Source organism: Coenobita brevimanus, chromosome 40 (genome assembly GCF_032717465.1).
Source record: "Coenobita brevimanus isolate Jiangsu-jjx chromosome 40, ASM3271746v2, whole genome shotgun sequence".
In the NCBI taxonomy this organism is placed as follows: domain Eukaryota; kingdom Metazoa; phylum Arthropoda; class Malacostraca; order Decapoda; family Coenobitidae; genus Coenobita; species Coenobita brevimanus.
In genome coordinates, this window is record NC_136993.1 from 21,236,351 (window position 1) to 21,262,016 (window position 25,666).

The following is a 25,666-nucleotide window of genomic DNA, read 5'->3' on the forward strand; positions in this document are numbered from 1 at the left end:
AAAATTTGTACCAAGAGTAAGATGGAAAGAAAACAGGAAAAAGGAGTGGTTTAATAGAAGGTGTATGATAGCAAAAAAAGAGAGAGATAAGGCGTGGAACAATTGGAGAAAGAGAGGTAACGACAGAACAAAGGAAGAATATAAAAGAACAAGAAATGAATACACAAGAATATGTAGAGAAGAAGAAAGGAATTTTGAAAAAGGTATAATTGACAAATGCAAGGATGAACCCAAACTGTTTTATAGATTTGTTAATGGCAAACTGAAACAAAAGGAAGGAATCACCAAGCTGAAAGTAGAAGGAGAGGTCTTTAAGGATGCGGCAATGCAAGCAGAAATAATGAACAAACATTTCCAGTCAGTTTTCACTAAAGAAAAGGAGCTTGTGGAAGGGGAGGGAGTGATTAGAAATGTTCAGGTGATGAAAGATATAAAAGTGGAGGTACAGGAAGTGTATAAATTACTGGAAACTCAAGATGTAAGGAAAGCCCCAGGACCTGATGGAATTTCTAATTGGGTACTGAAGGAATGCAGAGAACAACTGGCAGATAAAATTCACAACTTAATTGTATGCTCACTGGAAAAGGGGAAAGTGCCAAAAGAATGGAAGAGGGCAAATGTGGTACCAATTTACAAGGGAGGAAACAGGGAAGAACCCCTGAATTATAGACCAGTGTCTCTAACCAGCATGGTCGCAAAATTGTGTGAGAGAATCCTGAAAGACAGATGGATAAAATATCTGGAAGAGATGAATATTTTGGCTGAATGTCAGTTTGGATTCAGAAGTGGAAGGTCATGTGTTTCTAACATGTTGAGCTTTTACTCAAGAGCAATTGATGTGGTACAGGAGAGAGATGGTTGGGTGGATTGTGTGTACTTAGACTTAGAGAAGGCCTTTGACAAGGTACCTCATAAGAGACTAATGTGGAAACTAGAATATATAGGAGGACTAAAGGGGAAACTTCTGGAATGAATGAGAGACTTTTTGAGAGACAGACAAATGAGGACAGTAATAAAGGAAAAGATGTCTGGATGGAGGGAAGTAACAAGTGGAGTCCCTCAAGGCCCAGTGTTGGCGCCAGTAATGTTCCTGATTTACGTAAATGATATGGTAGATGGAGTGAACAGTTATGCAAGTCTGTTTGCTGATGATGTTAAGATCTTGAGGAAGATAGAGGTTGAAGAGGATTGTAAAATACTGCAGGAGGATTTGGATAGGATACACAATTGGAGCCGGACGTGGGAAATGAAATTTAATGTAAAGAAATATAAAATATTGGAAATGGGTAAAAGTACCAGGAGACCATCACTGAATTATTTTTTGGGTAATGAATTAATCACAAAAAGGAGAGAAGAGAAATATTTGGGAGTGCTGGTCCAAGATAGTTTGTCACCATAAAAGCACATTAACAAGATAGTTGGAGAGACTTATAAACTCTTGACTAACATAAGAGTAGCATTTCATTATATGGATGGGGAAATGATGAAAAAATTGATAGTGGCCATGATCCGCCCCAGGTTAGAATATGCAGCGGTAGTGTGGTCCCCACACAAAAAGAAAGATATAAACAAGATTGAGAGAATACAAAAGAACAGCAACCAAGATGGTCCCCAGTCTGACAGACCTGTCATACAGATAGAGGCTGGAAAAACTGGATTTGCCTTCGTTAGAGGAAAGGAGAAAGAGGGGAGACATGATTGCGGTGTTCAGGACCATGGTGGGAGTAGATAAAATTGACAAAGAAGATCTGTTTATATGGGATAAGAGAGCAACAAGAGGACATGGAATGAAATTGAAAAAGTCAGGCTGCTTGAAGGATATCAAGAAATATAGCTTTCCTTACAGAAGTATATACTTATGGAATAGCCTGGACAAAGAGATCGTCCAGTCTAAACACTTAAACGAGTTTAAAGTTAAATTCGACTTATTGAGAAACAGCGACGGAAACCCACGAGCATAGTACATTCCGTGTATATCACAATTAGGTATATTAGGTAAATACTTAAATATTTGGAACGACTTAGACAAAGAGGTGGTGCATGAGAAAAACATTCATGTGTGTAAAGGTAGACTTGATGAATGTGGATATGGAGACAGGACAAGACGAGCATTGCTCAATTCCTGTATACTACAAATAGGTAAATACATTTGTATTCCAACTTTCAATCTTACCCCCATAATCCTTGACCCAACTGATCCATACTCTCTTATGCTCTTGTTCCATCTTTTACTTACAACTATACATACTCCTTCTTTTACCCTCTCATTATCACCTACTCCTGCACATATACCCCATCCATACTCCCATTCTCTCACACTCTCATCTCTCCATTTAGTTTCAGTTATTCCGCATACATCAACTTTCGCACCCTCAAGCACCTGGACAATCTCTCTCTCTCACCTCATCATTCGCTCCCCTTACATTCCATGTGAAGAGAATAATTAACTAATTTGTTCCAATCGTGGTGGAAGCGTTGTGAATCACACAACTGTCAAACAAGGGGTTGATCGATATTTTGTAGAAGAGTAAGTTAAAGGTCAGGGTCACATGGCAACGTCACTTTAAAGCTTTTTTTCGATTTATGCCAAACATTAATGGAAGATTTCATGGTAGGTCATGAATAAATGATTCAAGTAAGAATACAGTCAAATACATGTAAATATCACAGGGAAAGGTCGAAAATCAAGGTCAAAAGGAAAAGTTAAAGGTCAAGGTCATAAAGCAAGACCAACTGAAACAGTTTTGATCTGATTTCAACCAGATATCCCCCAGTGTCCACTATATCTTTAACCCTTAGGTCTCCTAATCTAATAATTTCTATTGCAAATCAACAAAGATTTAGATGATATACCATGTTCAGTTTTTATTATTATTATTATTTTTTAATTTTTATTCCATTTATAATCATAACAGGTTGGTTAGTTAAAGCAGTAACATGAGTTTGTCATACTCAAGTTGTTTTGAAAGGATACTATCCAATCCCCCCAATAGCTCCTGTTTTATTACTAAACTTAACCATTATATATTTATTATGTTTGTTGTTTTATTGTAATAAACTTTTACCTCAGAGTTCAGAAGAAAATTAGACTAAATGAAAAAGCAGTTAATAATGAAGAAAAGATTTGAAAGTGATAGCAAGATTATTTTCTATTTTGGAACTTTCATCAGGTTTAATAGTTAAACTGACTTTCCACCTTCATTGGGTATATATTATGCCTTATTTAGATTGGGATTCCTTCATCTCAGTGATATGTTACATTGTATAAACTAAACATAGCTTGACATCAAGAATTCAAAAACATTGTTGGACCAACTCAACAGAGAACTATTTTATTTTTGTTTATTTTCTTTTATTATTTTGATATATTTTTGGGTCTTTAACCTTACGTGTTTACAAGATCTAGGCATTTAGATATGACTTTAGGGTTAGCACTTCCTCTATGGTTAACTTTTATAAACTACGGTTGATTCTGTCATACTCAGCACATATTTGCCCATTTAGTTCCCCAAGGAACGCCTGTTGCTCTGATACCTTTTATGGTGTTAAATGAAAGTATTAGGAGTGTTATTTGACTGGAACTTTAGCAGTTCGATTAATGATTAATATAATGGTTGGTCATTTATAATTTACCCTTTTCGGAGAAACCGGTCCTTCATTACCTTCTTATTTACTAGTGCTCATATTTATTGCTCAAGTTCTACTTCTTCCCGAATTTGCTGTTGCAATTATTCAATCTTATGTTTTAGTAGTATTATGGACTTTAATTGCAAGAGAAATTAACTAAGGCATCATCACACAGACACCACACTTACCATTAGTAGAAATAAGACCATGACTCTTAACTGGATCAAATAGTGCAATAATATGAGCTACACAACTAGTTAAGTGATTTCATCAATGAATATACTGTAGATCTTATTCCTACACTTGTTGTTGTTATTTTAACCACAATTCAATGATGGCTAGTTGTAGTACGTGAAAGGACTATCAAGGATTGCACACCAGAGCAGTAGTTACTAGATTACGATGACTGATTTCATTTATTGTATCAAAAGTTTTCTTCATTTGTTTTTTCATTTTATTGGGCATTTTTGCATAGAAGAGTAGCTCCAGCTGTAAAAATTGGTACAGCTTGACCGTCTAAAGGGATTGCTCCATTTAATCCATTTCAGATTCCTCTTCTAATTACTATTATTTTTCTATCTTCAGGAGCCACGGTTACTTGATTCCATCATGGTATAATAGAATCTTACCATAATGAAGCTTTGCAGAGTCTTAGTGTTACCGTATCTCTATGAGTTTATTATACAGCTCTCCAAGCTTTTGAATACTTTGAAGCTCCATTTACTATTCCTGATTCAGTATTTGGATTTTTTTTTTGTAGCAACAGACTTCCATGGCCTCTATGTAATTATTGGTAGTACTTTTTTATGTTTATATCGTGTTTATATAATTTGTAATTTTTTCCCCAACACATCATTTGTGTTTGACGCCACTGCATGATACTGATATTTTGTAGATGTAGTTTTATTACTCTTTTATATTTTCATTTATTGATGAGGTGGATAAATAGAAGAAACAGATTAGAAAGCAAAGTTTTGCACTTAGTTTCGGCCTAAGCTTTGACTATGTAGTCTTTATTTTGACTGAAGCCAAAGACATACTAATCACTGTTAATGATATAAATTAAGTAATCTTCCTATTAAGAAAGTCGCTTCTATGGTGAAATATACACGGTACGTTTTTGCTATATAGTTAAAAAAAAGAAATAGGAGCTAAACACTTTTAGATGAATTCGTCTTTTCTGCAACTTCAGTGCAATATTCTGCAAATAAAGGATAAAGGTAAATATTGAAGAATGAAAGTATAAGAATTTAAATTTTTTTCATAAAAGGTTTTAAAATTTCTATCTCTAATCATCTGATGCAACTGAGATTTATTTATTAATCATATGTCAACCTGCCCTGTCCCGGCCAATTTTCCACCACTTACAATCCCTGCAGATTTTGGATTTTTTTTTTTTTTGCTTAAACCTCCGCTTTTGGTGAGAAACGAGAGCAGGTCACAGCGAAGGTGCTTTCCTGAGCCTAGAAATGGTTAAAACAGGTGAGCCTCCGTGCATCTGGTACCGTATTCTGTAAAGGCGCTCGGCTGCTGTCCCATTTTCTGTGGTTGAGGTAAGTATTGGAAACCACTCAGAACTGGTAGATAATAATTAATCTGGAAGAAAATAACATGTAGTACAAGAATATATTGGTTTTCACACAAAAGTATAGGTGAAATAAGCATTGTTCCCTTGAGTGAGCATAGCGAAGTCGCCCAAATTGGTCACACATGATTCGCTATGACTGTGGTTTCAACATACATTTAATTTTCTCTACTTACATAATACTTTTCCATTAACATTATACCAGTTTCCACTTTATAGAACTGTTAGCACATATTTACAGGACTTACGATTATATTTAGCAGAATATTATCGCATATGTACAATGAAGGCCAAAACTATCTTCCCAGTTCTGTCCAAAGATAATTCACACCTGGTGAAATACAATGAAAACCCAATCTCTACTACTGCATGTTGCAAATGGTTTGATTTTTCCACTATATGTTCGTCAAACTTTGGGAAGATCGTTGTGTCTTTGTACATAGTGAGTGAACTCGCTATGACTGTTGTTTCAACTTACACTCTATTTTTCAACTTATATAATACTTTTCCACTAACATTACACCCGTTTCCACTTTATATAATTGTTATCACATGTTTACAGGCCTTACTATTATACTGAGCGTCCTATTATCGCATATGCACATAGTGAGTGAACTCGCTATGACTGTTGTTTCAACATACACTCTATTTTTCAACTTATATAATACTTTTCCACTAACATTACACCTGTTCCCACTTTAAATAATCGTTATCACATACATCCAGGTCATAGTATTATACTGAGTGTCATATTATTGCATATGGACAGGCCTTATTTTTACAGTGAGATATTGCAAGCACACACAGTATCAGGAATGTAACAAGGTGTGATATTCCTTGTCAGGCTGGGGAGAAGAGGGTGGTGGGGGAGGATGGGGAGGTGGAAAGCAGTGCCCTTGCCCACTCGCAATCCTCTTCCCTCTCCCTTTTCCTTCCCTTTCCTTCCTTTCCCCACATCACGGAGCTGTGGAGAGGAAGAGCGTGAATATTGCTGGATGAAATACGTGCTAGGGAGCGACTCCTCCTTGCCTGCCCACTGCCCATGTGCACCACGGCTTGCATTGCCTCCCTCCCACCACCACTTTCCCTTTCACCGCTCACTCCCGCCACACCACTTTCCCTTTCACCCTTCACTCCCGTCACACCACTCGCGCCTTCCCCAGACAACACAGAAGGACCATACCTTATTTTTCTTCTCTTCGCACCTTGCCTGCATATATGTACCAAAAATCACGCGCAAAATATGAAATATGTGCAAATGAGAGATCTTGCAATTCTGCGCATTTATATACGTCAACGGGAGTCACAATGACATAAATTCGGATGTATACATACGTCAACAGGAGTCAGCAGGTTAAGAAGCGAGATTTGCCAGTTACGTAGTCGAGGAGTTTCTCGATGTTTCCTGAAGTTTACCGTAGGTTCTGGTACGAGTCGGAATTGCCAGTTTTCCTGTGGTTAGTAAGCGTAGTTCTTTCGTAAGTTGTGCATTAATTTTTGTGCTCTTTTTCTTGATGGTGTTTTACTTATATGATTGTTTGTTAAATTGTATATTCTGTGTAAGTTTGTATGCAAAATGATTTACAGTGTTATGTAAAGTAAGAAAACTCTGGCATGTTTTGATGTCTCCTAGTTGGTAACTGTTAACTGTTGCCCCTTCGAGTTTGTGCTAGAAGTTTCTCGAATAATGCAAGCTTATATAAGGATGGGGAAGAGACTGTTTCAGGTTCAGTCGGTTTTCAGTTCAGTTTGAGTGTAGTGCAGTGTCAGTGCAGTTTGTATATTTTCAGTACTTGTGAAAACAGTGATGTGTTGTTGGCAAATAGTGAGGAGTTATTGAAGTTTGTACAGTGTATCATTGGAACTTGTAATAACAGTGAAGTGTTGTTGGCAAATAGTGAAGAGTTATATGAAGTTTTGTATATCATCAGAACTGTTTTTACAACAGTGAAGTGTTGTTGGCAAACAGTGAAGTGTTATTGCAGTTAGTAAAGTTCGTATAGCTCCAGTGCTTGTGAGAACAGTGCAGTGAAGTTGGAAAGCATTATGTGTAATTATTTGGAAAATAAAGACAGTGAATGTAAGAAGCCAGTGTTTAGTTACGACGCCTGACATGATCTTGTGTACTGTACACCTAAAGGCTGACCATAGGAAGAATGACTCTGGGCAACGTCCTTCCTTTACTGTACTACTGCTGTTAGAGCCTGTGGCAGTGTGGGACGGGGACTTAACACTGGTGTAAGGAGAGTGGATTATTATTAAGGGCTGCAATATGGTTAATCTTTGACATAGATGGTGTGGAGACAAGGTCTCTAGGTGGGCAGGAAGAGGAAACCTCCCTGGCGACAAGTGTGAAGCTGTTACTAGCACAGAGGAAAGAACTCAAAGAACAATTACAGGCACAGAAGAAAGAACTCAAAGAACAATTACAGACACAAAGTGTCTAATTACAAGCACAGAGTATCCAGCTACAAGCACAGAATGAAAGACTACAAGCACAGAATGAAGGACAGAAAGATCCCCAAAAGCAATTACAGACCTAAAATGAAGAACAGAAAGAGCTCAGATATGAAATCAAAAAACAACTGCAAGCACCGAGTGAACAACTAGAGGCACAACGTGAAGAACAAATAGAATTATATGAACAACTTCAAGAGGCATTACAGGAGTAATAGAGGGGAGTACAACTGAGGGTGCAAGGACAGCTAGTTGTATTCATGGGGGAAATGAAGGAAGAACAACAATAGTTTAAGGAGGAAGTAGATGCCAAGCTAGAACAGCAGAAGTCTGAGGTAAGCAATAATGTGATGGAGCCCCGCCCCGTCCCGTCGACGTATGGGTACAATGCAACGATTTGCATTTGCCAGTCCCGGGGACGTACCAGTACGTCGTGCAATTGCAAGGTCCCTAATTTGCACAATTTTCAATTTTCGCGCGTGATTTTTCGTATGTATACACGGGACACCTTCCTCTATTCCTCTACAAGATGCCAAGCAGGAACAATGCCTTACACCGTATAACCTCCCCCCTCCCCCCCTCATGCCATTGTCTTGGCAAAGGACCTGTTACCAGTGACCTGGCTAGTAAAGATATTCAGGGCCAGAGTGATTCCCCAATCGATGACAATGTGGAGGACAATGTTTACATAGCATTAGAAGAAGAAACAGCCAGAAATAATGATCAGGTAATGTGGCAAAAAAAGGTCAGGTATGGTGATTAGTTAGTGAGTGAAACAATGCTTATAATGCCTTTATTACTGCTTGAAAACCAATATACTCTCATACTACATATACATTCGTACCAAGTAAATAAATAAATACCGTTTATGAGTGGTACCTCGGGACTGGGGGATGTTGGAGGTGCGGAAAACCTCGGGACGTGATGGGTTACAGCATGTAGATGACCAGTTGAAGACAATTAGTGGGGAAATAGTGATGGTGTGCATACAGCATGTAGATAGCCAACTGAAACATGTAGTCGACCATGTGAAGATAATTAGTGAGAAAATGGAGGCTGTAGATAAATATTGCACTGCTGAGCTTCAGGTTAGTGTACAGGGAGCATATGAAAGGAATGGACAGCGTATGGTGAATCTTGATGGATCCCAAGCATCTAAAAGTAGTATTACAGGAATAAATAATCAGAATGTGGGAGATTTAAGTCCTGGCCTTAATTATGATGCCCCAGTTTTTAGGCCCCAAACCAGTGAAGTGCATAGCTATTGTAGGGGTCCAAGTAATAAGAAACCTCAGGAATTAGATGGTAGAGTATCTGGGGAAGCTTACTGTGCACAGTTTGAGTTACTTGCGGATCAGAATGGTTGGGATGACAGGTAGAGGGCAGTGCAGCTTGCTCCTAGCCTTAAGGGTGCCACAGTGGAAATTCTGGACCAGATGTCAGTGATGGAGAGGAACAGTTATCAGTCCCTTGTAGAAGTGCTGGAGCACAGATATGGAACATGTACCAGACTGAGGTTCACAGAGCAAGATTCCGGAGCCATGTACAGGCTTGAGGAGAATCCCTACAACAGCTTGCTCATGACCTGGAGAGTATGGCATATAAGGAGTACCCTTGAGTTGTGCCTAACCTGTTGCTATTCTTCTGAGGGACCAGTTCATCAATGCTCTTGACAGTGCAGAGCTGAAAGTGCAAGTGAAGCAGGCACAACCCAGAAGCATGCAAGAAGCGCTAGGTAGGGCTCTAGAATTTGAGTCCTGCGTCAGGTCCAGTACATCCACTTTTCTGGCAGGTCGTAGTGCAGGATTCAAGGCAAGAAAGGTGCAGGTATGTGAAGTGGAAAATTTTGAAGGGCATTGGAAAGTGGATTGCAACAAGTGGAAGAGAGGACAGATCAAAGGAGGTTGCTGCTTCTGTGGGAAGCTGGGACACAAGAAGGTGGATTGTTACAAATGGAAAAAGGAACAAGAATGGAACAGTGCAAGGAAATCCCACGTTGCAACAAATGGGTGTTGGACATGTGGTGAGGTGGGACACTTCAGCTAAGAGTGTCCAAATGAGAAGGATGACAGTAAATTAGTGAAGGCTGGTGATGAGAGGCAACAACCAGCCAGTTTTTCCCATGAAGCCCCACCATTGAGGAAATGCAGGAGAACCTTGATGGCTAGGGTGCGAGAAGACGGAAGAACAGACGGCAAGCAGTGCAGTAGGAATGGGAATCTTAGCAAGAAATACTGTCGTACTGTAGTGACTGGGCCAGAATCAGATGCAGAAGATCTGAAGAGGATGCAAATGGAGAATGCAGATTTACAACCAGTGCTAGTGTGGCTGCAGCAGAGTACAGTGCAACACTTTTGGAAGAAGTTTCCAGGTTAAGCGCTGTGACCAAGAGCTACTGGAGTTTGTGGGACCTTCTTCATTTGAACAAAGGACTCCTGGAGCGTCAGTGGGAGACACCCGATGGCCTCAACAAGTATTGGCAACTGGTGGTTCCAAAGAAGATAAGGTCCAAGATCTTGGATGAGTCCCATAACCAGATCACTGTTGGGTACCTGGGAGTGAAGAAAACTCTACGCCGGCTCCAACAGAGATTCTACTGGATTGGCATGCATCAGGATGTTGAGGAGTGGAGTCGGTCCTGTGATGTATGCTGTGCCTAGAAGGGACCCAAGAAAAGTGGTTGTGACCCTCTTCAGCTGTACCAAGTGGGTGCACCGATGGAAAAAGCCACGGTGGACATTGCTAGACCTCTGCCATTCACTGATAGAGGAAACTGGTCTATATGTGTTGCCGTGGACTACTACACAGTGTGGCCAGAAGCCTATGCCATCCCCAATCTAGAGGCTGTGACTGTTGCCCAGGTGTTGGTTGACAAGTTTTTCTATCATTTTGAGATGCCACAAGAGCTACATTCAGACCAGGGTAGAAGCTTCAAGTCTGCTGTGTTCCGTGAGTGCTGGAAGTTATTGGTTATCAAGAAGACCAGGACGACCTCTCTAAGGCCGCAGTCAGTTGGTATGGTGGAGAAACTCAGCTGGAACCTAGGACAAGAATTGGCCAAGTACTGCACAGAGGGACAAACAGAATGGGACCAGAAGTCATCTGCGTTGCTGTTGGCATATTGGTCTGCATCCCATGAGTCTACCGGCTACACCCCTGCAAAGCTGATGTTGAGGCATGAGTTATGCTTACCTGTTGACTTGCTAACAGGAAGACCACCTGGTGAAGAGCTTCCTACAGACACCACTGGCTATGCAAAGCACCTTCAGGAAAGGCTGGCTGAGGTACATCATCAAGTGTGAGGAGCCCTTAAGGTCCAGGAGAGGTGATGAAGTGCAAGAATGATGTCAAGGCAGGTGATCTGAGCTTCAAGGATGGCGACCAAGTTTGGTTATACAATCCTCAGCAAAAGAAGGGACAGTCACCGAAGCTGCAGTGCCCATGGGACGGGCCTTACACTGTGTTGGACTGCCTATCAGATTAACATATCGGATTCGAGGAGGCAGGAAGTCTCGCTCAAAGGTGGTACACATGAACCGTCTGTGGCATTACCATGTGCCAGGACAGTACAGCTGGGATGTCTCTGAGGAATCGTGCTCTCCTGCAGCCGAGAATGTTGAGGAGGACCATGGAGCTGAAGTGCAAGAAGATGGTAACAGTTTCCTGAGGGAAGAAGTGAATCGGGAAGAGGACCAAGACCTTCCAGGAGGAATTGTGTGGAGGAACAAGGACATCATCGGAAGCGGAATAAAAGAAAACTGATAAGTTGAAGGATAATTTTGTGTATAGTTAAATTTTTCATTAGGGTTAAGGTTATGTTGGTATATATTGTGTAGTTTTGTCGGGACGACAAAGAACTACAGTAGGGAGGGGTAGTGTTAAGAAGCAATATTTGCCAGTTAGGTAGTCAAGGATCTTTTCGATGTTTCCCGAAGTCTACCGTAGGTTCTGGTATGAGTCAGAGTTGCCAGTTTTCCTGGGGTTAGTGAACGTTGTTATTTCATAATTTGAGCTTTAATTTGTGTGCTCTTTTTCCCTATGATGTTTCATTTGTGATTTTTTTTTGTTAAATTGTGTAATTCAGTTAAAGTTTGTATGCTAAATAATTTACAGTGTTGTGTAATGTAGGAAAACTCTGGCATGTTTTGACGTCTCCTAGTTGGTAATTGTTAACTGTTGCCCCGTCGAGTTTGTGCCAGAAGTTTCTCGAATATTCCAAGCTTATATAAGGATGGGAGAGAGACTATTTCAGGTTCAGTCGGTTTTCAGTTCAGTTTAAGTGTAGTGCAGTGTCAGTGCAGTGTCGGTGTAGTTTGTATATTTCGGCTTTTATGAAAACAATGAAGTGTTGTTGGCAAGTAGTGAAGAGTTATTGAAATTTGTATATCATCAGAACTTGTAAAAATAATGAAGTGTTGTTGGCAAATAGTGAAGTGTTATTGCAGTTAGTAAAGTTTGTATAGCTCCAGTGCTTGTAAGAACAGTGAAGTTGGAAAGCATTAAGTGTAATTAGTTGGAAAATAAAGACAGTGAACCTAAAATGTCAGAATTTAGTTACGACGCCTGAGCTGATCCTGTGTACTGTACACCTCAAGGCTGACCGTAGAACAACTCATTGGGCAACGTCCTTCCTGCACTGTACTACTGCTGTTGGAGCCTGTGGCAGTGTGGGATGGGGATGTAACACATGGAACATCACTTGGCCCCGACTTATTTCAGACCATCCTTTGTCAGTTATTTTACAGTAAGTTTGACCTAAAGTCAATCTAGATTTAGAAAGATTGCAGGTATAGAGAAATGGTAAAAACCATATCGAGCCTGAAAATGCTACTGAAGGATATGGATTAAATTAATTTAAAATTTACATTCAAAACATTCAATAAATAACCCATTAATCTTCCTGTTACTATAATTAATAAAACAATTTTTTTTTTTTATAAAAGGAGCGAAACAAATACGGATTTCCTCACCTTGCAAAAAAGAAAAAAAAAAAATCAATCTGTGGAAATTTCCTTAGAAATGAAAGCCTTTGGGGTTAGACAATCGCTCATTATCCGTTGCTAAGGGATACCAAATGTCGCCAGAAGAATGGCCAAACACATCAGCCAAGCCATGAGTCCATTTGGGCCCGTGATGTAAATTGCTTGAAAATATATGGTACATCCTGTTTTGTGCCTCAACTTTGCATGTAGATGTGTAATATGTACATAGATGTTTCTGTAAATATATATTTGTATGGTAATGTAAGATTTCAAAACAGTCGAGTAAAGGATAAAGGTGGAGGGAGGGTGGCGACAAGCACCAACTGATGTGCAAAGTGCAACCATAAATATGTTAAGAACCATTGTTTACTGAAATTTACCTGACCTGTAGCAAAAGTTACCCACTGACAAGTAGTAGTAGTAATAAGTCAGACGTCCAGGATAATGATAGTCAAGAGTTTTCAGTACTCCTTTTTTTAGGAAGTAATTTCTTATGTATTATAGTGAGTATACCGATATGTAGGCAACTAATATTCTCAGTCACTACATATTTTTTCTCACATGCAACAGAAATAAAAGGCTTTTTAAAAAGATTTTGGACATCTTAAAAAGTAGCCAGCTTTTTTTTTTTTTTTTCTTCCCCAGTCTAGCAGGATTCAATTTACCTCTATAGCAATCTGCCACCGACTTTATGTGGTGGTAGGGTTATTGAGGCTTGTCGCTGAATAACCCAGTTTCTTCCATTCATGATACTCTGTTGGATACTGTGCCTTCGTGTCAGGTCCAAAAGCATTAAAAAAGTAGCATATTGTTGTCAAAGTGGCCCTGCACAAGTCATGAAAAAGCAATAGGGAAACAGGGTATGTAGCAGAACTTAGTCTGCATGCTAGGTTATGTGTTTCCCCAAAAGGTGGTGGTGTCAGTTATTCTACTCCTAAGATAAGCCCTGGCCATACTCGATTGGCTTCCCAGTTTCCTATAAGCGTTCTCCAGAGCCAGAGAAACAAACCAACAGTTTGTGAATGGCAGTTTATGGCTATTACCCTCAGTTGTTTGGACATGTGTCTGATCATGCAGATGAGTACAGGATAGAAATAGTCACCACATGGAAATTGGAGAGACAGGGTAGAATGGGTTAGGAGACAGAAGAGGCACGGTGGGAGAGGCAGGAACAGTGGGCATGGAGTTATGGTCCTTTCACAGCAAGAAGTCCATTCAGGGTGTGGCAGAAGTTGGACTTTCCCCGAGTGCGACGTTGCCAATTTGACCACCAATTATCGGATTATCAATACCTACCTCCATCCCACCTATTTCTTCCCCCCCTCTCTCTCTCTCTCTCTCTCTCTCTATATATATATATATATATATATATATATATATATATATATTATTATTTATTTTCAACTCTTTTTCCACACCACCTATGAGGTAAAAGTCTAGGCACGTTTTATTTTTAAGAGGTTTCCCCTGTAGGCCTATAATCCTCTCTCTGACCCTGGGTCCCTCGCCGAGCTCGGCGTGGCAACATGGGAAAAAAGCACTGCCGCGTGTCATAGAATTCATTCAAATCGTTGTTATAATTCTAAAAATTGATACTCAATGTACTGTATAGCTTCCTTTCTTATATACAAAATATAAAAGACAATTTCAAATAGCACATAGATGGGAAATAAGAGAGAGAGAGGCATGTATTACGGTTGATTTGGCAATATCGCTAGAGGTGATTCACCAGGTGCGCCCCACCCTGAACGGACTTCTTGTGGTGAAAGGACCATAGCTACCATAAACCGCTCTTGCCTCAGTACTGCACTTGTGAAGATAACTTCCCCTGGGGAATAAAACTGCAGTCAAACCCAGGATTCATCTTGATCTTTCTCCTGCCATTCACGACAAGAACAACTTAAACATTCCCTCTTTTGAAAGCCCCCACAATCTAACACATTTTTTGGAAAGGCTCGGCAACAGTTGGGATAGTAGGAGGATACAGAGAAGGGTTTGCTGTCAATCGCCTAAGACATTTGAGTCTCAGGATGAGAAAGTGAGGTTAAGAGGAGAGGCGGTGCTGAACATAAAGGCAGAGGAAAGGCCGCGAATGTTGTAGAAATGAAGAAGTGAGCCAGACAGTGTTAGCAGACATTTCGCTGGTTCATTACCGGGAGAGGGGCGGATGGTGGAGGCATTGGTAGTCCCATCCCCCCTCCCTGGGAACTCCAAGGCTTGGCTTGTTAATGCCATTTTTTGTTGTTGTAAAATTGTGAATGGGAACTGAAGCATAATGTGCATGTAGTTTGGTGTTGACAGATAGAGGGACTTGGACAGCATGCTGGCCTACTCTCTATGTTACTCAAACACTGAAACAGTAAGTAAAGGAGTTAGTCAGGAGCTAGTGCCGAAGGCTGATGAAACGGGAGCTCAAGCTCAACCTGTCATCAGCTTTCCATCCTCCTTGGGGGTACCGTCCTGCTTGACTGGTGCTACAGTCTACTTCCTACATCTTTTTAGGATGTTTTGTTCTGAGCATATGAAAAGCAGTCTAAGACCATTGTTATTCATGTTACTAACACCATGGCAACCAATAATGCCTTTCAAAGGTGATTATATTTTTCTGCTCTGGCATTAGTCTCCAAGTAAGATGTATTTCTCATTATGTGGTATTGAGCGTATAGTAGCATCCAGAGAAGGATAAAACAAATCTCTTACTGTGTCCTCAGTGTCAAACACTGGACCATAGGCAGAGATGAGTGCTGCATATTGGCCTTTAGAGTGGTATGCATCAGGACACAAGCGTCTCTGATATACTCACAGGTCATTCTTGGATGTAGTTTGCTTCAGACTGCAAAGCCAATACAATGGGTTCTTCTTACGTTCTTCTTACGTTGGTTGGGTATCCCCTCCAGAAATATGTACAGCATACCCTTCTGCTTCTGTTCGGTTGTCCTATCCTGGGAGGCAGCAGTGCCAATTTTATATATTTTCAGCTCAGTTGTGAATAAGAAATAGAAGAATATGAGAGAATATGGACCAGTTTGTTCAAGGCTTGTGTGGGTAACACTAAAAGTAGGAATACAAACATGGGTAACTGTGTGTGTGTGTGTGTGTGTGTGTGTGTGTGTGTGTGTGTGTGTGTGTGTGTGTGTGTGTGTGTGTGTGTGTGAGTGTGTGTGTGTGTGTGTGTGTGTGTGTGTGTGTGTGTGTGTGTGTGTGTGTGTGTGTGTGTGTATATCGTGCAAGCAAGGTGAAAGAAAGGTTCTGGACAAATGTGGAAGCATGCATGGAAAAATTTGAGAGGAATGAGAGTGTTTTTAATCGAAGATATGAATAGAAAAATAGGGGATGTGAAGGTGGATAGAGTAGTTGGTGAGTTGGGTGTGCCTGCAGAAGTGGATGAGAATGGCAGAGCTCAGTGGACATTTGTGCAGGGAAAGGGTAGGGGATAGCCAATACCCTCATTAGGCACAAAATGATCCACAGTTATACGTGGTGAATGATGAGAAGGGTGGGTGGTGAATTGAATGAACGGAAGGCAATGACTGATTATCTGTATGTGTTTGACAGAATGAGAAAGTATCTAATGGATGCAAGAGCATACAGAGACTGGGGGAGTGGACTTTCAGACCACCAATTGGTGGAGGATTGGAAAGAAATTGTATGTGGCCTTATTGGATTTGCTGAAAGCATATGACAAAGTGGATAAACAAAGAATGTGGAAAAATATTTAGAATATATGGAGCAAATGGGAAGTTGTTGAATGCCGTGAAGAATATGTTTGAGAGTGCTAAGGTTGCAGCACGTATGGGTAGTGAACTGAGTAAATTTTATCATCTGAATTTTTTATTGCACAAGGATGTGTCATGTCTCCATGGGTATTCAATCTGTACATGGATGGGGATATGAAAGAGATATACTGTAAGGTAAAGCAGTGGATGTTTGAGTGACCCTAATGAAAGAGGGTAGTTTTTGGAAACTTCCTGTACTGGTTGTAGATGATACTGTAATGTTAAGTGAAGATGAGGGGGCCTTGCTTGGTGGATGAGTTTTGGGAGAGTGTGTAAGAAACTTAATCTAAAGGTTAATGTAGGGAAGAGTAAAGTTATGATCTTTGAGAGATATGAAATCACGGAGTGTATAGCTAGGTTCAATGATCAGGAAATGGGAAATGTGATTGCATTTAAGTTCTTGGGTAGTGTGATGAATAAAGATGGAAGTTTGGATGATGATGTGCTTGAAAGGGTACGACAAGAAAGAAAGGTTGCTGGATCATTGAAGGCAGAGATAAGAAAGAGGGTAGTAAATATGGAAGAAAAAAAGTCACCACATGACAGCGTTGTGATGTATAGAAGTGAAACTTAGACCTAGTTGGAAGGACACGATTCAAGGTTGGGAGGAGCGGAAACGAGTTACCTAATAGGAGTACGTGGAGTTACATGGAGAGACAAACTGGTAAATGAGGAAGTGAAGGTGCATTGTAATGTGGATGTAGATGTGATAAAATGCATTTGGGGAAAATTAATACACTGAGGTGGTTTAGCCATGTGGAGAGGATGGAGATCGAGAGACTAACGAGGAGAGTGTAGCCTATGTGAGTAAGGTGGAGGGGGGGGAGAGGGGGGGAAGAGGGTGGCAGAGGCCGAGGATGAGATGGAGGGTTGGAGTGGAGAGGTATATGGAAGGGTGGTGTGGGCAGGCGGGAGGCCAGTGAAATGGTGAGGGACGGTGGCATGGAGGCAGTTTGTGGCTACCCCTTATGGGATTCAGGCATCTGGCAATACGTAGGTAGATAGTGCATGGACAATAACAGCAGTTTTTCGGCGGGGTCTTGAATCTTGTTTAGTATCAAGCAAGGTCAGTATATTCCAGTAGCAAGAGCCTAAATTATTCTTTTGGTTTTTCAACCTCAATGTGGGATGCCTTGACAGATGCGGTTATCTGCCCAGGTGATGTGGGACTGCAAATGTTCAGATTACCTATTCCAAACCCCTCCACGTCAGGGGTTAGCAGTTGGGCGTCTATTTCCCCCTGCTTTGGCACACTGGATATCTGCTCTTATGCCATCATACCAGCGTCATTGGGCCAGTGCCAAAAATTTGCAGTACTCAAGCTAGTGACTTCCAACAACATCCATGGCCTGTCACCGTCACCAAGTCCTGTCGCCAAAGGTCTTTTGAATTTTTTTTTAAAATAACAGAACAGAGGAAGGAAAAACAAATGAATAAAAAAAATTAATCCATGCACCAGATTACTGGTGTCTGCTGTTCATGAAATATCTGTAACAGTTAGACTTGAACAGCAGTAGGTTGAAGTCTGGAGGGAAACAACTCTGGGGAAGCGAGTTCCAGAGAGATGCAGTTCAGGGAATGAAAGAATTCTGATAGGCAGAAGTTCTGCAGTATGGTTGAGTGACATTCCAGTCATGAGCGCTGCCAGCTGCGCGTGTAGCACGAGGGAAGGCATGGAGAGGTGGCACCATGGACGCAACTTCGTCTGAGCATTTGCTGTAGAAATATCTGTAAAATAATGCAAGGGAGGCAACATTCCTTCTTACTTGTAGGGGAGGTAGTTTATTAGTAATAACAGGGTTATTAATAATTTTAACAGCTTTGTTCTGAGTTTTGTCTACTTGTTTTAATGCAACCTCTCCACATCCGCTCCACAAGGGTGAGCAGTATTCAGCCTGAGAGTGCACATGACTCTTATAAATTATAACTAATTGCTCGTCAGTGAAGAAGTTACGGACTCTGTACATTAATCCAAGTTTCTTTGAGGCGGTTTTAGCAAGTGATCTGACATGAGAGGTCCACCTGAGGGCATTGTTAAGTGAGATGCCAAGAATTTCAATACTTTTGGAAAATGGGAATATTTGTAGCATTGAAGGTAATATACGATTCTGGCAATACCTCCCTATTAGTAAATTGTATATATTTAGCTTTACTAGCATTAAATGAGACAAGGTTGTTTTGTCCCCATTCACTGATCGTGGATAAGTCTTGATTTAAAGAGATGGCTGTACTGAGGTGAGAGTTAGAGATATCGGACTTTGCAAATGGATGTCTGAGTGTGAATGAACTATGAAGTGTTGAGTCATCTGCATATGAATGGATGGGATTGTGGGTGACAGATAAGAGATCATTAATATGAATGAGAAACAGGGTTGGTGCCAGAACTGATCCCTTCGGCACGCTGGCGTTAACTGAGTGGAAAGTGGAATATAAATCATCTACTTTTACTCTTATTTTTCTATTGCTGAGATATTAGGAAATCAAGGAAACAAAAGAGTTTAGTCCAAAGCAAGGGAGTTTGGACAACAGGGAACGGTGCCACACTCTGCTGAAAGCTTTAGAAATACCCAGGGCTAGTGCATGAGTTTCACCATGTAGGTCAACTGATTGATGGATGGTATGAGTCAGGAGATTGAGTATATCAATGGCGGATCTTTCTTGGCGTAAACCATACTGTCTATCACTAATTAAGTTGTTGAATTCAAGATGTTTAACTATGTGCCTATTAATTACAGTTTCAAAAACTTTACCAAGAGAAGATATGACAGCTATTGGTCTGTAATCAGAGGGGTCAGAGGAACTTCCTTTCTTTGGAATTGGGTGGATATTGGCTTCTTTCCATGAATTAGAGAATGAAGAAATACGTATGCATAGTCTGAATAATTTTGCAAGAACAGAGGCAAGTTCCGGGGAACACTGTTTCAAAACAATTGGTGGGATTCCATCTGGGCCTGGAGCTTTGTCGTTAGGATGAAATGAGAGGTGAGTTTAACAGTGGGATTGTGCAATGAATGGTTTTGGTGTGATGGAGAGGGTGTGCAGTCCTTATCACCACATGACTTGGCCTTTCTCAGCCTGTGATGTTTCGTTTTTCGTTTCTTTTTTAAAGGCTCCAACATGCTTGCATGCGTCGGCCTTGGTCACCTAATGGCGGCTCTCCATGCTGCACGATCCACTGCAGCCTCCCTGTTCAGTCCCTTAACCCTGAGGTCACACTTAATGACCTCATCCCATGTCTTTCTCGGTCTGCCCCTCATAACTCCACCCCCAATATTAACACTTCTCACCTTCCTCACCCAATTATCATCCCCCATCCTCTCCACATGTCCAAACCATCTCAATCTACCTCTCCTCATCACAACACCTATACACTCCAATCCCATCCTACCTCTCAACTCTTCCATCGTAAACCCAGCCCCCCCAGACCTTGGACGCAGGGATGCACTACACATCCACCTAATCATTGTCATTTCTGTACGTCTGAGCCGGCGAATATCCTCCTCCTTCACTGCCCAGGTCTCACTACAATACAGCATTACACTCCTAACACATGCTGCACACAAAACCCCTTAGCATGTAGGGAGAGTCCTCTCAATGTCAAGAGAGGCAAGAGCTCCCTGAACTTCTTCCAACCATTTCTCACCCTAGCTACAGAGCTAGCTCCAGCCCCACCTCCAGCACACAACATCTATCTATCTATCTATCTATTGCCAGACGCCTCAATCCCGTTTGGGGTGGCCACAAACAAATCGCCTCCAAGTCGCCATGTCCCCCGCCATCTCACTGCCCTGCTCCCAACTCACACCCGCCTCTCTCATATATGAGCGCACAACATGTCTCCCAAATAACAAAACTCTTCCACACACTCAAGAGATTCACCAGCAGGTTCAATTCTTTCACATCTGACAATTTCCACCTGCTCTCCCCAACACGCTGTACACATAAAATCAGCATTATCTCGCAGTCTACCTCTGATACCACTACATCTCTTATGCACCCATTTATCACAAACGCCGCACAAGATGGAATTACTTCCCATGCCCTTGTGGCAAACTGCACATGGCCACTCTCCCTTGTCTTTGACAGTACCACCACCAACCTAGATATCATCACTTTTGTTTTATCTGCATTTACCCTTAATCCCTTGTTTCCTATATCATCTCTCCACCTCCTAAACCTTTCCTCCGCCTCCCTCTCGTTCTCTGCAATCAACACCAAATCATCAGCATACAACAACTCCCACGGAAGTCCGTTTCTAAAGTCAGGTGAAAGGGCTTCAAGTACCATGATAAACAACATGGGACTCAAAACTGACCCCTGATGCACACCAACTTTCACGGGATACCCATCACTCAAATCTCCATTCATTCTTACCTGGGTGTGAGCACCCACATACCTAGCCATAACCACCCTAACCAGCCACTCCTCCAAGCCAAGCTTTCTCATTGCCCACTTCACCACCTCTCTAGGGAGTCTGTCAAAGGCCTTTTCCAAATCAACAAAAACAAAATAAAGATCCCTTCTCCTACCAATATTTTTTTCCTGAAACTTTCGAATAATGAATAAGGCATCAGTGGTCCCCCTACCTGGCATAAACCAAAACTGCATCTCATCAATATTTACTCTTTCTCTAATCATACCTTCTAAAACTCTCTCCATTACCTTCATTATCTGATCTAAAAGCTTTATACCTCTATAATTTCCGCTTTCCAGGGCATCACCCTTCCCTTTATACACATTTACAATTACACTCTTCAGCCAATCATCTGGGACAACACACTCATAAATAATCCTATTTATCAGGTCAGTGACTAACTCCACCCCTATATCGTCTGAGGCCTTCAACATTTCGGCAGTCAGCCCAGACACACCTGCTGCCTTCCCCGCCTTCATCCTGCCTATTGCCTCACCCACAGTACCAGCATCAATCAAAGGCCAAGGGCCAGACACTGGATCTGCTGGCTCCAAACCTTCTCTGTCCCAGTCAAACTACTCATTCAACAACCGGTTATAATGCTCTCTCCATGCATCTTTAATATCCTCACTGTTCACAACTACCCTTCATCATGCTTCACACACTGCTCACCTATAATATCCCGATTATCCCTTTTCACCTGACCTGCCACCCTAAATATCATATTTTTCCTTTCCCCATGATTTAGGTTTTCAAGTAAAAGTCTCTGTGACTCAGACTTTGCCCTGTATACCTCTCTTCTAGCCCTATGCTTGGCAGCCAAATATTCCTCTTTGCTATCACCCTTCTTCCATTCCTGGAAAAGCCTTCTTTTCTCCTTAACTGCAGCTTCTACACCCTCGTCCCACCACCAAGTTACTTTATGTCTTGGTGGTCCTCTTGTCCAACTGCATGTTACATCAGTAACTCTCAAGAGATTGTTCTTGAGGTGGCATGAAAATTCACGATGAACGTCTACTGATCAGGGTTGCTCTGTCTACCTTGCCCCACCTACCATGGGACTCAGCTAATGGATATTTCGTTTAGGGTTTACTCTCATGACAAGGTGGTTCCTGAGGGGGGGGAATGTCTTACTTATGCCAGTCATTCAATCAAGGCATGCATATCTTTTAACCCGCTGCATGCCAGTGCCGTTTTAAAACGGTCTGACATAATTCCGTGTCCAGTGCCAGTGCCATTTTAAAATGGTAAAAAAAAACAAAAAAAAAACTGGGACTGCATTTTTCAAGATTCGCAGGTAAAAATTGGCAGGCATGTATGGTTCCTCTACCATCCCCCAGGCTGTCAAGGCCATACACTCGCTCACTCCTTCCCTTACACTCACTCTGCCTCACTCTCCTTGTGTGCCTCACCCAGTGCTGTACATAGTGAAGGCACTTTGTAAATATTTTCACGTAATTGTAAGTTGTAAATATTTTCTTGTATGTGTAAGGACTATATAGTGAAGTCAAGTTGTAAATACCTTCTTGTAAGTGCCAGGGCTGTACATAATGAAGTCAGGTTGTACCTAACTTCAAGAAAGTGTAAGATAATGCATTCACAGTGAGAAAGACACGCAAATTGTGATAGATGTTGAAGTAATAAGTAATTAGAAAAGTGTACTGAACATTGCTATACCTTCCCAGCATAAATACCTGAGTATACCTTACATAGAAAACGGCTTTCAAGTATGTGGTGAGCATGAGAGAGTGGATATACCTGTACACGAGTATGCAGGACTCAATAAAACCCATTTCCGAGCTTTGGCGAGCATTTTAATGGTGAAATTCGTTGATTTCACATCAAAATCTATCATTGTAGCCAATAAAAAAAAGGTCAAAATGTGGCCAGCAGGGAGGCGACCCATAGGACTAAAAATAGCTGGCACGCAGCAGGTTAAGTACAAAGATGTCACAAGAGTAACCACAGTTAGTGAGTGGTTATGATGTTAAGTTCATCACCTGGGGTGTGACAAAAGCTTGTAGCTATATATTTGATAAAACCACCTTCGGAAAATCTTATACATAGTTTGAAATGGCATTGTAAGGAAACGGGGACTGTCTTATGGAATAAAGATCTAGATCATTCATATGTTATCTCATGAAATAAATGAATGTGCTTGATAATGTCTTTGCTTCCAGTCCAACTCAGTAAATATTATCAATAAACACGAATTGCAGTTTTCAGCAACAATTGCATGATTGCCAAATAGACACATTATTGAAATATCAGGGGTGCCAGGCAGAGATACAAGACCTTTATTCTTTTACCCCCTTCTATTCTGTCTGCAAGGAGTGGGTAAGGCGCGGCTTTTCTCCAGGGAGAAGAGAAGGCAGAAGTGGTAGTAATCAAGGTCAATTTTGAAAGACTTTTTAGAGCAAACTCTGGTAAAATTATGGAACGTTTTAAATTTAACATTCTTTTTATGAGCCTCTATTTTCATGGAGTCTTCTATTTGGAGTGGGCTGCATAGTTTTGCTTTGCTTGTTTATTACATACTGTCTCTCACAAAACAGATAAATGATGCTTATTAAAAGTTTATTATTAAAATGAACATGTTTAGTTCATTAGTTTACACATATTTTAATACCCAAGCAAACTGATTTTCCCACAAAATGAAATTTTAATTTTTCTGTATATTTTCTGTAGTTAACTGGTATGGTGCCTCATAAAAGCAGTGATTTCTTTTTTCTTTTACCTTACAAAGGAGACCTTCATTCAACAGAATATGCTTGAAACCCTGTGTGCTTATTTTTAAATTATTGATTTAGACTCCTTGTACTTACAGGATACCCTTATATTTGGTAGACACTTGAATTCTGGAGTAATCAGAATGAAGATACTGTATAGGGGGTAAAATTTGTCTTTTTTCCTTACACATTCGTTAATCATACCATATTGTTCAGATTGTTACTGTTATCTTTTCTTTTAATGGTAGGTGGGGGGGACTCGCCTTCCACTCACTCGATGTATGCTGCTCTTGGGGTTGACTGACCTATCCTCTCCTCCTTCTTTCTTTCCTTTTTTCCTATTCTGTTTTTCTTTCCTTCATTCTTTCCTCTTCCTTCTGTCTAAGGGTGACACAACACTGGGTGACAAGCCAAATGGATTCCCAAACACCAGGAAACCTTGTACTACACTGTGTAGTAACCATATAATGTGGCACCTGGTAGTTTAGTGGGTAATAAAGGCGCTCCAATCGGATTGAGCCTGTGCAGGTTTATATCCAAGGGATGGTTGCTGCTTATTGCTCACGTAATGCAACTCAGGGATGACTGAGGTTGGACACTCTCATCTTAAAGGTCAGGGCCAGCTTGCCTAGCCTCAGGCCTCTACACTCCTCATGGGGCAACACAGGATTGGGTGATGAATATTACCATTTGTTTTTTCAATTTATTCCTCTTGGGCTATTACCTTTTAATATCTCTGTTACCCTACGCACTTTCATAGAAAACAGAGGTTTCTGGTTGTATGGTTGTAAATCCTGATAATGAGAAGGAATTGAATCACTTACACTCAATTTCAGATCACAAGAAAATAGGTTAAAGGTAAATAAAACGTACTGTACTTTTTGGTATTCTGTTCATTGTTGTAATACACTGGATTAGGAGATGCCAGCTTACATAACGAGTACAGAGGAGAGTAGAGTTTTTTGCTTGTTTGTTTTTTGATTTAGGTCCCATCTGTTATTATATTAAAAGTTTTTCAGGTCTCTACGATTTAGTTCCACTTAATTTCTGTTGTGGCATTTCCTGCGCCTCGCAATGAGCTCTGCAAGAAAGATCAGGATGGCGAAAAGGTAACTCAGGGCCAAGAGGTAGAAGGCTCCCTGCATGTGGTCAATGTTCAGTGCCACCGCCTTCCCAGTGTTGCTGGCCTCAGCACCGTCTGTTGTCCCCCTCTGTGGTTTCCTTCGCCTCTGATGGAGTGATAAGATGAATCAGAATAGCATGAAAACAACGTTTGCATATCTGTCCATTAATCTACATATCTGTATGTATTTATCTGTCAATCTCTACAGTGTATGTACACACAGCAAAAAAACTATCGTTACAGGGGGGTCAGATGTGTTTCATACTGAACAACCTGACTGTCTCGCTAGGGTTGGTAAGCCTGACAGTGGGTGAGTTGCCAAATAGGACGAGGTAGAAATATGCATGGGAGAAGCAATAGATATAGCTTATAATAAATATGCAACAAACACACGCAGGGATACCAATGGAGGAGGCTGTTATCAAACACCTTCATTCGTGTGTCATTTTATATCACGCAGAAGGTGTAACGATAGTTTTTTTGTTGTGTGTACACACACACACACACACACACACACACATATATATATATATATATATATATATATATATATATATATATATATATATATATATATATATATTGCCAGACCCTTTAATCCCTAAGGGGCGGCCACAAACAAATCGCCTCCATGTCACTCTGTACACCGCCATTTCACTGACCTGTTCCCAGCTCACGCCCCCCTCTCTCATATACCTCTCCATTCCATCCTTCCATCTCAGACTCGACCTCCCCCTCCCACTCCCTCCCTCCACCTCACTTACATACACTCTCCTTATCAGTTTCTCACTCTCCATCATCTCCACATGGCCAAACCACCTTAACCCGCTGCTTGCCGGCTATTTTTAGCCCTCTGGGTCACCCCAGTGGCGGCCATTTTTCGACCTTTTTTGGGGGGGGGGCTAAAATGATAGATTTTGATGTGGAAACAACAAATTTCACCGTTAAAATGCAGACCGTGGCTCGGAAATGA

The 25,666-nt window shown here is 41.0% G+C and overlaps 1 protein-coding gene across 1 annotated transcript in view; it reads right to left on the bottom strand.

The window, feature by feature from the left end:
* Positions 1-25,666, bottom strand: part of LOC145396985 (ionotropic receptor 93a-like) — a 247,572-nt gene that overhangs the window by 35,811 nt on the left and 186,095 nt on the right. The window contains exon 7 of the mRNA XM_080270213.1: positions 24,685-24,799. Coding sequence (XP_080126339.1) covers positions 24,685-24,799 — 115 coding nt within the window. The remainder of the gene's footprint in view (positions 1-24,684; positions 24,800-25,666) is intronic.